This window comes from Prinia subflava, chromosome 1 (genome assembly GCF_021018805.1).
Source record: "Prinia subflava isolate CZ2003 ecotype Zambia chromosome 1, Cam_Psub_1.2, whole genome shotgun sequence".
In the NCBI taxonomy this organism is placed as follows: Eukaryota; Metazoa; Chordata; class Aves; order Passeriformes; family Cisticolidae; genus Prinia; species Prinia subflava.
Genome location: NC_086247.1, coordinates 135,572,502 through 135,585,824, shown reverse-complemented (window position 1 = coordinate 135,585,824; position 13,323 = coordinate 135,572,502). Strand labels below are relative to the sequence as shown.

The following is a 13,323-nucleotide window of genomic DNA, read 5'->3' as shown; positions in this document are numbered from 1 at the left end:
AAAGCCGTCGCTTATCTTCATTATGAAGCAAATGCATTAGTATTCACAAAAGCACAAAACTAACCTCACCAAGCTTATCTTCTAGAAACTAAAATGGTTGACTGGTCCTGCGTTTTTACCTCATTGCAACCTAAAAGTCACACCAAGTATTCAACTTTTTAAGCAGTGAAATGAAGTAATCTGCAAGTTAAACTATACTTAGAACAGTATCTGAACATAAGTCTGCATATTTTTGTGTTAACAAATAACATTTTTTAAACATCAGTAAGCCCCTCAAGCACACACACTCGCACGTGTACACAGAAACAGATATCTGGAACTCTCAAACTGGTAAGAAGTGAAAGGAAAGACTCCAGAGGTCTGATCCAAAACCTACTACATTAACTGAGAAATTCCAATGTTTTTCATTTCTTGTTTGTTTTTTAAAAATCAAATCTGAAGTCACTTCCTTAAGGTTGTGTTTTAGAGAACTTACAAGAAGGGAATACTCACTGGCTACACAGTGAGAGATAGAACAAAAGAGGTTGGGCAGAAGAGTAACAGAAGCTGAAAGAAATGGACTGCTTCTTTATTCTCTAGAAGTAGTATTTTCTAGTTTATTCCAAAATGGACTGAATTCCTAGAAGGCACCTAAACAAATAGCAAAAGAAAACATTCCAGGAACTCAATGAAAAAAAACCACTAAATGTGCATGCTATTTCTGGCAGAGGGGGAAAACCCACACATCTATAAAGTAACCACTTATAAAAACATTTCCAGCTAGTACTTCTGTAACTGCAATTAAAACATTGTTTTAATGACATACAATCTCCTTTTTGAACTACATGGAAGTATTATTTTTAGTGTTAATGGTAATTCAGAATAAAAAAAAATAAGTCAATAACATTTATTTATAGAATTTAATAAATACATACCAGTTTATTAAAATGGTATTTACAGTAGCCACAGTACTGGACATTATCTGCACCATTGCCTTCCTCTTCACAAAGAAGTCCTGCAAACTGTGCACTAAAAATAAACCAAAGAGCATTCAAGGAAAGCCATTTTACACCAGTTTGTACCACAATATCACATCTGATAACATATGGCTGCTTATATCTGCAATTAATAAGAGATTTCCACACAAATAACCTCCAGTGGCATGTGAGCACATAACCAACCTTTGTAGCCCTGGGAAAAAAAACCACGTATAATTCATACTTTGGCCTGTTGCCTTTTTTCAGAATCCTTAAGCCACTCACACAAGCTTACAGCTTGCAAATCTACATTTACTATGCACCTACTTGCACAAATAAGTAAACAAAGCAATCTACAATGATTCTTAGCTCAAATTCAAGCAAAAAAAAATCTAAGGAAAGAACAGCTTTTAACACAACCATACTATAGCTCCAAAGAAGTTTTTTTAGGACTTGCATACAGGTTTCTCTGTTTTGCCATGAAAATTACTTGGGTTTTTTTAATCTAACTTGAAATACATAGTAAATCAAACTGTATTTACTAGTTTAAAATACTGTGTCAGGCTAATTTCTTTTAAAAATATCAACACTTACAAATTGCATTAACTGGACTAATAATTACCTTGTTCTACTACAGTGTTTTCAAAACAATTTTTCACCATTTGTAATGTTGCTATGTGTTCTTTATCAAAACCAACTTAGATATTGACAAACCAAATATTGTTACATTTCCATATCATTTTCTTTCCCATATGTTGGGGTTTAGGATTCTTCCTTTTGTTTCTTTCCCTTAGGGAATTTTCTCCCATATGTTGCTAGGAGACAACAACGACTGGGTACTTAAGAGAGACAAAAGAAGTTGCCAAACTCAGGGGAGGAGAGCACCTGGGTGCACTTCTCTCATCTGAGGGTTTCTCTGGGAGGGGCAGATATCTGAGAATGGGGCGCTGCTCTCTAGAGCTCTGGGTCCCGGGAGGGGAGAGAGGCTGCAGTCACTGTGGGGAGATTTGGTCACACCGCGGGTTCTGTCTCCGCTGCCTTCCTTCTCCCGCGAGCGGAGGTCTGCTGCTAAGAGCGCCCGCTGCACTGGCTCCTCATTAACACCCTACCTCACCAAACAGGGGGCCCTTCGCTATCTGCTCAGGTGCCTCAGGGGAAACCCCGGGACCCTCGAGCCCCATCCCACCCCCAAGGGAGTCTCTCTCTCCTCCTTGTCCGGGGTCGAGCTGCCCTGCCCGGCTCCCTGCCCGTTTTCTCTGCCACTACTCCAGGGTGTTCACTGCACTGTACCCCACAGCCCCTGCCTGCCGGGACATCCCTGCGGTTCCAGCTACAGCTGCGGAGATTCTGACACATCTCATCCACCACTCCAGACTATGCTTATCCTTGCCCTTGCAGCTTGCTGCTCCCGAGGGTGCTGCAGGGGCACCATGACCGACTGCCCCAGGGGTTTATGAAGCCAGCCCTTCCTCCATCCCCTCCCGTCCCGGCCGAGGTGCGCCACTGCAGCCGCAGGGAAGGAGCGCTGCCCGCCGGGAGCCAGCAGCGCCCCTGGCGGCGGCGAGCGGAACTGCACCGAGGGGCTGACAGCGACAGAGACTGCTCACCGCCGTTTCCAGACGTTTTCTTTTCGTTTGTTTTTGCTGCCACTGCTGTTGTTTCTTTGCCTTGTTATACACTTCCATACTAGTAAAGTTATTCCTTTTCCCATATCTTTGCCTAAAGACTCTTAATTCTAAGCTTATAATAATTTGGACAGAGGGTGGGTCATACCGCCCATTTTAAGGGAGGGTCCTGCTATCTTGGCAGACACCCGTCTTTCAAACCAAGACACCAAAATAATGCCATGTTACAGTCAAAATTACACTCAGGAGTATTTAAATGAAAGAAGACTAACGTGGTTTATTTTCACAGGTTTTTAAAAATATGTTCTTAGAAAACCCAAAAATACTAATTACATACACATCTACAGCTGATACCAACTAGAAAAAATAAGAGGATCTTTAGGCAAAGATTTATCGTTCCTACGTTTCTCTTACAAAAAAACATGCACTCAAGCTCATTTTTAATTAGACAATAAGTCTGATAATCCCAATCTGATACACTTTACCCTGGATTTCTGGTAGTCTTCACATTTTTCTTCCATTCTTTTAAATATTACAGAAGCTTCTAATTATCTTCAGTCATGCTACCCTCCAGCTAGATATCGTTTTGTAGTATAGACCACATTTTTCAACCAAAACATTCTAAAAAGTGGCAAGATAGCTGTTTTAATTTTGAACTTAAGTCTCATGCTCTTCACAGCATTCACTGAAAGCGGGGGTTTGGAATAAAGTAAAAAGATGAAAAGGACACTTGTATGTATCCAAGTGTTTGAAAGGAAAGAGACCTTTTCATACAAGCGCTTGGATGTATACATTTTTTCACATCTGTAAGTAATCCCTTTACATGGTATGCACACTTTGAGGAACACAATTCATTTTGACCATAAAAAGAAACTTGACATTGACCACATCCAGTGAAAAATTAGATGCTTATGAAAGAATAAAACCTGCAAAGGAGTCAAGCAATTAAAAGAAAAACATAAATGAAGAGTTATCAAGATTATCAGCACCAAAACAATGGAATTAAACCCTTCAAGATCTCCACAAGACATACAAATGATCACTACAGTACACTGAAGAAAATACATTTAAGTGGCTTAAACTGATTTGCAAATACCATTTCCCTGACTAAACTGGTCATGAATTCCAGCTGAAATTGGAAAAAACCAAAAAACCTAAAATAATGCCTGCAAATTTTGGAGTAGAACTCTTTTTGCTCCCTTTTACCTGTTGACATTTGGTTTAATCTAATTATCCAGCCTCTTTTAGAAGTCCATAAAGTGAAATAAGCATCTCCAGAGAGCAAGGAAAATAAGTATCTTAAAGTGGAATGAACCAGATGGTGGAGGACACAGTTTTTTTTCTCCAGCAGTAACACAGGAAATCTGAATAGTTCAGGATGATCTGTACCATTCAGATAAAACCAGTGAAGTGAGTTATTCCCACACATTTGGAAATCCCTACTGGAATGGGTGAGTCTAGTGCATTTTTACATATGGCTCAGTAATTTTCTCACGATTTACCAAAAGTAAACATCAAAATCAGTTAGCAGGCAACGCTAACAATGTCTTCACACTCCTATATCGTATTAAACATCCTCCAAGAAAAATAACCTAAGACCAAGAAAAAACCCAAAACTTCCCTATACTTATTCACAGGAGCACACACCATTTAATACCACCCAAGGGAGTATTATCAGACAGCTTTTGCAGCTCACAGCAAAATCTATTCTGCCACTGCCATATTGTTAGTAAAACTATTATAAAAACAAACCCCTTTATCTCTTTACTCAAAGATGTACTAAATAAAGAGGTTTTTTCATAACACTGTGTGTATTAATTCTTTCTGGAACATCAGAGATAATAAATAATAAAATATACTTACCACGTTACGTGAAAAGCTTGTCGACATCCATGTTTATTACATGTCATACAAGCACCAGTGGCTGCTTTACTTTCTCTGCCTTGTTCATCACAAATATAGCATGTCTATCAAAGAGAAAATACTTAATTTGATAAGAAGCATACAAAGAAATTCTGTGTTACAGGAGATTCTAGGCTGAAAACGACTGCATTTTGCAGTTAAGCCAGTGTAAGAACTTCTTTATGAAAAAGTGTAATCATGCTTGTTAGCAACAGATCACCTGGTAGACTCTTGGGATTTGTGTAACACTTCACCAATGTTAAGGCAGTACAAACACTAATTTGCTAATGTTTCATACCACTGTCAACCAACCAAAAGATTAAACAGCCAAGGGTTAATAGCACTAGGCTTCCCAACTGTCCTTGCTTTCAAGTTTGTGTTTATGTCCTTTTAAGTCGCAATCATTTTCACATTCATTTAACATAACCTGTATTTCTGGCATTCAGAAACATCAGATTAGACTGAGTGCCTAATGGTACAATATGCCATATGGTATACATATATATCTACACAATTACACATAAAAAACCTGCAAACCTAAAATTTTATTTGTACATTTGGTGCAAAGAATTTTCAGAAGTGTCATAGCATGTTTCAATACTAATCTGATGCTCAGTTACTTTTAATTAAATTGGTGTTTAACAGAACCGGCTTTGTTTGGATGACTACTTCAGTATGACTTGGACAGCCCCATAAACATCTTGTAAATTAATCAATCAACAGCCTTCTGTAAAAAAGCTTAAATGCATACACCAAACACATTTCAACCTCCAAAACAAGCTAAATTGAAAACAATCTATTTAGTATCTGGAAATCTTTTCATAGCATTTGTCAATTTATATCTTTTAGTGGGATGCCACAGCAATTTTTAATCTTTTCAAAAACATTCTTAATAAAACAGAAGAAAGAAATTAAGACAAAAAAAATCCGAATTCTTCCGCATTATTCAATACTTTTTCTTTTTTTTAAGACATGGCAAATAAATATGGATACATAAACTGTACGGAAGCTCACTATTATACTATGTGTCACTATAATATCTCATCCAGAATTCCAGGGAAAAACATCACGCAAAACTCAATGTCTTTTCATTTTTTCCTGTCCTTATTACTGAAACAGCAATTAGAGAGATTCTATACCGTATCACATTCATGTGTAGAATTGAACAAATTAAGAAGAGATTCTTAATGGAAGTATCATCCAGCACTGAGGTGGGTTAAGTGTTTGTTTTTATGAGAGAACCTTACTGAGTATTAAACATTAAGGACACTCCTACCTCTGTAGAAACTCCATTTTAAGATCCTTAATGAGAAAAGAGAAACTTCTTTATGCCAAAAATAAAACTGTCTCTATTTTAACCGACTTACAATTTTATCACAACCTCCTTTCAGTGAGGCAGACAATGAGTAGAATAATAAATAAAAATAGCATCAACCATGGGTAGTAGAAAACACAGTGGAAAAAAATGGACCAAGAGACCACTGAAATAAAAAAAACCTATATCATGCAAAACCAGTATTACTTAGACAAGAAAATGAGTGAAATTTTGAGATCAGAACAGCCTTTTACACAGGTTTTTAGAACAACATTTAACAGGACGTGTCAGCTAACTAAAGCATTTTTGTTAATATGCAAGACTTGAAGGCTGGAGAGTTATTCTTGTACAGTTTCCACACTACTTTAAAAAGCTAATATATCCTAAAATCACACCCTATAACCTAACATTTAAAAGATCAGAAAGGGGATAATCCTACTTAAATCTTTGCCTTGCTTCTTTTGTACATCAAGGTGGTGAACACTGATAATTCAGTTGTTTGACAGGGTCTAAGACTGGCTGCCTTTTAGCTTTCCATACCATGACCTGACACATTTAGAGTTTAGGAACGCACAAGGTCATGATCTATCAACCTCATTTGAGTCACTATATTAAGTGTAAGTAACTTCAAAGTAAGATACTTCTATAAACAGAGAGTTCAACAATCCCCATAAAACTCAATCTCCAGTTACTTTCTGGTTTCTTCAGAGTTTTAAGTTCTTCACTTTTTTTTCTTACTGAAGCTCAGAAAGAAAAGCAATGCAAGCATTCCACTTAGTAGAGACGTAGACTCCATTTTTCAGTAGTTACCGTACCTGTAGGGTCTCTGTTTTGAAACCTCTTAAGAGCAATTTACAGTAAAATGACTGAAAAATGACTACAAACTACATTTTAACAAGTTTAAATGCAATATGGTGGACTGACTACTCGTTTTAAGAAGCTCAAAGAATCTTCCTACAACAGTAATGAGAAGCATTAAACCTATTTCCTAGTATTCCATATGAAACAAGGACAAAGAAGGTTCACCCTCCTGTTCCAACAGACAATAAATTCTCTACAGCTGAGCTTCTCATATTTGTGCCTTCTCTTAGACACACAAACAATTCCAGAAGCCTGAATATCTTTGTCTTTCTTTCACAAAGGAAGACTTGCATGTATTGGCAAATCCATACAAATGCTACGTCTGAAGCCTCTGAAATGTGGAAGTTTAAAACTGTGTCCCACCACCTACAGCTGCACTCTTCTCCAAAGCTCTTAAGGGAAGAGAGTACTCTCCCAAATTCACTGGAAAAGCAAAAGCTTTTGACCCAGTAAGGAAATTTTACTCAAAAACACAACAAAAATCTTACTTCCTTTAAAAACAAAATATATTTTTTGCACAGCTGTGTTTATGTTAATGTCAGTATTTTCCCTTCAAAGATTCAAAGTATAAACCTTCTTTGCAAAAGCAAAGACAGAAGGGAAGAATAGCCAAAAAAAAATTTGTAAGGCAAAAAGTAATTTCAGAAATAGTTTACTCATAACAGCTACCCAAAGGCATTCTCTGATCACAAAATCAAACCTAGGAATTGTACAGAAATTTCTCATTGTTGCAGTAAGAACTGAAAGAGAAGTTTGCCAGCTGCATTCACTACTAGGCAAATCAAGAAACTCCAAATGCACTTATCTTTTAATCACTTCTTAAAAGAGATACCTAAAAGCACGAATTATATACTATTATCACATAGTTTCAAATGAACCTGAAAGAGACAAATAAAGCTGACATAGAATAAAAAGATATTACTCATGCATAACCATCCAAGGAATAAGAAACACCTATTTCTGAAAAGAAGAGCAACTGATAGTCCATTTCTTTTTCAGAAGTAACTGTGTAAAAAGAGCTTTCCTGATAGCTAACTCATTAATAAAATCATTCCGTGGATTCATTCTGTAATATGATGGTTTTTATCCCTGAAGCAGGAAAACCTCAGGGAAACAGCAGACAAATGTCTCTATATGGACAAGCCCCATGCTTTGGTATATACAGCATTTTTTCTTGCATTTAAGATTACTGTACTTGGTAAGACTGCATATTTTGCAGTGTTTATTAAAGAAACAAGTGCATAGGGGAAAGATCCAAACATTAAATTAAGTACTATGTCCTGGCAAAACTTCAACAATATTTATTTTAAAGACTACAGTATAATTTCTCCCTCTTGGTAATTTTCTTTGGGTTCTGTTTCCCCCCAATGCCATATGCTAGTGTTCTATATGTATCCAGCCATGCACAGAGAATTACTTAAAACTTCACAGGAAAAAAATATCTTACTTAAAATCTCCTATTCCAACCAGAGCTGACAAACAGAATGAAATTATCACTCTGCCTCTCTAAAAAAAAAGAAACAACTCCAGTCATTTTTTCCTAATTGCATGTTTACATTTGTTCTTAATGTGCAACAAATGTTTCAAGAGCTGTTTGTCATATCTACTTCTCAAAAAACCAGCTTCTCTTTCCCATTTTTACACAGATTAAAAAACTCAGTGAAATGCTTTACAAAATTCCTGATCTAAAAAAATATCATTTAAACAAACACAATTTATCTTGAATAGCAATAGGAGTAGAAGTGAAACTACTGCAGGCTACATGGAAAGGAAACTAATAGTTTGATTGGTTTTGGGGGGTGTTGCTCAAGAATAGCCTACCTGGGAGCCCAAGGCAGTTTAACCACAGCAGTACTAAATTCAGCACCCGCTAGAGACTTTGTAAGAGTTGAGAGTTCCCTGAGCCAACACTTCTCAAACTCACTACTGTCACAACTAGACTGCTGTTGGCACTGCAGTTAAGATTGGTTTCAGAAGGTTTGCTGTATCAACTGCAGAACAGCCATTTCTTGGATTCCCCTGAAACCCACAGCCGCTGTCTCCCTGACCCAAAAAGACCAAATAACGACAGTGAAATCTGAGTTCTGTAAAAAGAGAGAACAAAAACAATAATAATTTCCAGGCTAGGGGTGTGACCCCAAACCTTGACATTTGACACCAGTCTCATTGTACTTCACAATCAATTGTAGTGGCCTGATGAAAGCAGTTTTAGGCTGACTGCTAACGTTGAAAATAGAACAAACAGAACACCTGCACAGAGAACTAAGAGCTGGACAACATCAGGAACTCTTTCTACGTTAACTGTATGGTGCTAGTAACTATCTAGTGAGAAAAAAAATCACAGTAACTACAGACCAACAAAAATGGACACTGGAATTTTAGCAGCAAAACACAACTGTATTTAGAACAAAAACTGTGAAAGAAGCAACTTCAGATATGATGAAAAGGAATTAAAGACTAAAGACGGAGACAAACAATGGATTTTGTCAACAAGCAATAATAAAAGACGCAGAGTACATTTTTTGAAGTTGCAAGGATTTACTCATCCAATATCCAATTACCATCAATGGAAATGGACCAAGATAAAATAAAATCTAAGTGTCCCATGAAATTTTTGAAGTACATTAAGGGAGAACCAGTACCAATTAAAAAAAAAATTATGAGTGACTACTACTCAAGGAAAAAGAAAACAGATGTTCTGTTTCCTCAGAGTTGAGGAGAGAGAGGAATTAAACTCATCTGTTATTGCAAATCTTTGCTGCTTTGTGTCCAAGCAGAAACGCTTTATTAGTCCTGTACTGAATCTCACTATTGCATGCTCTTGACAACGCAGAGGGAAGCAAATAGTGAGATGCCAACAGAGATGCTCAGGTGAGAAAGTGTGAGAAAAACCACGACTTTGACTCCTGGTTTTTCAGCTACACTGGTAAATAAGATGGACAAAATGTATTGACAGCAACTGGAGAAAGTGAAACAAAAAAGGGAAAGACCAAAGCAAGAAAAAAGGAAAAAGGCTAGAAAAATAGAGGGGCAGCCCATAAATCAAAGACGGAAACCTGGAAAGGGGATCTGAGGGGTGTGAAAAGTCACAGAGGCAACATGAACAGGGACTAGTCTCCCTGTAGGAAGAACACGAGGTGATATACACCTTTTTCTTCTTTCTCGTTTTTGTAAAACAGCCTGTTCCTACTTTACTCCGGTGTCCACAAACTACCATAAAATAAAGTAAATAAAATAAACTAGAGGTGAGGTTAAAAGAACACAAGAAAAATATGTAACACAACCAATCAGAAATTCAGACAGTTTGCATCTGCAGAAGGGAATACACAAAGCCCAATGTAGTTAAGTGAAGAGAAAGTAACAAGTGAAATAAGAAAAATGTAACTATTAATAAAGAACACTAACAAGCTACTGTTTTATTGCTCTGCCTTTTGGGGTTTTTTTATTTAAAGTCACACCACACTTTATAAAACATTCCATTTCTCTGACAATTATTTAGAAGCAGTTCTCCAATAAGCCAATAATCCCACTACAGTGAATGTTATTTATGAAGGCAAAAGTCTGCAAGTATTTGCCTTAATATATTAGCATATGCTTCTGTCCTAAAAGAAATGTTTATAAACATATTTATATTAATATCAACACTTAAAACACTAGGACTCTGTGGTAATTAATAATAACATCTCATATAAGCTGCAACAATATTTTAACCTACGGAAAATATTTCAGATTCCTTTCAAAATAAACTATTATTCAAAGTTCATGATATTTTTAATTAACAAAACATTCCCTAATCTGTAAAAGACTAATAAGACATGGCAGATAACCTTACAGCCTAATTTAATAATACAGCTTTCTTAATTCTTCAGTTTACCATGAAGACATTGCATTACAGCATTACTACATGCATTTAGGAATTTTATATAAAGTGCAATCTAAGAAGTGTAGTTTTGTATTATTGAAGTTCACAAGTTTTAAAATCAATACATTAGATAGAAAAAGACATATAATTATACCTTATTATAACGATCATGAGGAACAGACTGCAACACGATAGGCTCCATTGTAGAAACATTTGCAAACTGCACCTCGGGAATGTACAGAGCACAAACCACATGAGCCCAACCTACAAAAAGTTACAATTGTATTTAATGTTTTCTAGAAGCTTAAAGGACATTTCAATGTAGTACAATTATAGTACAAGGAACCTTTTACAACACTTTTTTTTTCCACAGACTATTTTAACTGCTTAGCATATTAAGGACATAAATTACACTTAAGTCATACTTACATTTCATTTTTGTTATCCAAAGTTTAGATGATATGTAATACATTTTTTAATGTAGTCAGGGAGAATTTATACAAGTAATACTCCAAGAAATTAAAATACTAATGATTTATACAAACAGTGACACACAACACAGGAAAACTATTATTTTTTTAAGTTTCTTGGATTAACATAGTCATTGCGTAAAAGCTACACAAAGTCCTGTAAAAAGGAAGCAGCATCTGACCAAACCAGCATTCTTACTGGCACAGCATCATAGAATACTTCTGTGTATCATTTTTATTTTAAAAATGGCATTCGCATTTGAATAGACTCCTGTTTTTTTCTGCAGAAAGAAATTGCAACACATATGCACACTCTCACATCCCCACTATTAAATCTCTTGCTTTTCCATTCATAAAGTTGTGGCCAACTCAGTTTTTCATAGGAATACAAATACCTGTATCAAGTCCTATACTAATTCATTAACTTGGGGTCATCAATAAATGGTGAGTTACTTACCATACCGTGCTTTAACAACATTTTGAGAAAGCCAGCATTCTTAATTGTCTGCCATTTGGTCCGATGGAGGTGGGGGAAACACCAAGCCAGAAACAAACCTACTAATTTGAAGCCTTTTTTCAAGGCAGAGATCCTCAGAGCTGTTGGTTTGTCTCAGTGGAGCACCATATGCCAGAACTGTAGATTAGCAGTTGAGCTGAGGCTCAGCTCTACACAGCTACGTGAGCAACTCCACATAGCTAATCCAACATATTGACATTATACTGACATTAATAATAGAATTATTAAAAATATTATCACCTCATCTAAAAGTGAATTTGGTGCAGCTAATCACTTGGTGTGAATTCTGTTCTTCCCCATGAGGAAAACAAAAGTCTCTTGTCACAAGATCCTCAGTATACTTTAAAAATAATTCTGTTCTCCTGCTACCCAGGCTTACTTGTATTCAAACATTCACGACATAAAATGACAGACTTACATAATTAGATAATTTAGCAGATTATTAGCTAAGGCAAAGTAAATTATCATTCTGCAAACACATGCTATAATAAAACAACAACAACAACAACAATAATAAAAATAATTTAAAAACACAGAAAAAATTAAACACAAAACCCACCATATACTGTCTCACTGCAGACCTTTCTGAGTTTCTGTCTTGGATTTTCTCTTCTCAACTGCTCTACAGCATCTACAAGTTCTTAATTTCTTCACCAAACTGTACTCTGACTCTAACTGAGCTAAACACAAAGCTGTGCTTGCTCACAGTAGCATTGTTGAGACTCTGGAATGGTATTTAGAATAAAAAGCATATACACAATTCCAGATACTTTTCTTAAAGCACAAATCTTCTCCAGTTTCTGCCAACGGATCTGGTGTCCCCCCTCTCTATTTACTAAATTGGTAGTTACAACTTCCATAGAAAACGAAAAGTGTACACACACACACACCAGTTATAGTCAACATTCACAGTAAACACTAGAAACTGTTCAAGTATTTCAACTACAACTAAATACAGTATCTGTGTTGCCCCATAATTTTATTCACAAACAGTCTTTAGAATCATTCAGTACAGAAAAGGCATGAGACTAATAAAAGCATAGGGTAAAAAAAAGTATAAACTGCCAACTTGAGCTGCTTTGAAAACCTGTTCCAACAGACCACTTTAAAATTATCATTAACAGACAGAGAGAGAGAGAAAAAAAAACTATAAAAACCACAACCTTTTTTGTTCACTTGTCTACTTGAAATATCTTCAGGGAAAGAGTGTTTGTAAGGGCTTTTCTAAGAATTGCAAACTGCCTTAAGCCAGAATCATCTTACTAAAGACAAATAAATGTTAACATGGTGTTAATGGTGAATATTTATCTTTACATTTTCTCTCAAAAAATTAACTCAAATAGAAACACCATTCATCTAATAAAGTCATTAAATCAATAAAAAAAGTGACACTGAAATTTTGAAAAAAATAAACAGTTTGCTACACATAATCAGACAATCAGATGGCAAAAGCTTTTACTTCAGACGTAATGAAGCCTGTACTCCGATTACACTTACATGGAATGGAAAAAATTTTTTATGTAAATATACAAAATATACCAGAGACATCAGGGAAAAAAATTACTAAGTGAACTGAAATTTAGATAGGTAAAGAATTTTTACTATAAGGAATCAGTTTCAGGAGTAACTTTAACTGAATAGTGCTCCACTATCCCCCCAAACGAACAAACACAAACCACCCAAAAACCCCCACATCCTACAACATATTCCTATTTACAAATAGAAAATACACATCCAAGACAGTTGTGGCCAGTAGTAGACTTTTAACTTTCATGAGACCAAACACAGTATCTATATAATGAAACAAACAAAGCA

General features: G+C 35.9%; 1 protein-coding gene across 4 annotated transcripts in view; it reads right to left on the bottom strand.

Moving 5' to 3' along the window:
* Positions 1-13,323, bottom strand: part of MLLT10 (MLLT10 histone lysine methyltransferase DOT1L cofactor) — a 125,827-nt gene that overhangs the window by 80,229 nt on the left and 32,275 nt on the right. For all 4 annotated transcript variants that reach the window (XM_063413641.1, XM_063413612.1, XM_063413623.1 and 1 more), the window contains exons 5-7: positions 10,676-10,785; positions 4,445-4,548; positions 915-1,008 (exon numbers count right to left, since the gene is read on the bottom strand). In XM_063413641.1, coding sequence (XP_063269711.1) covers positions 915-1,008; positions 4,445-4,548; positions 10,676-10,785 — 308 coding nt within the window. The remainder of the gene's footprint in view (positions 1-914; positions 1,009-4,444; positions 4,549-10,675; positions 10,786-13,323) is intronic.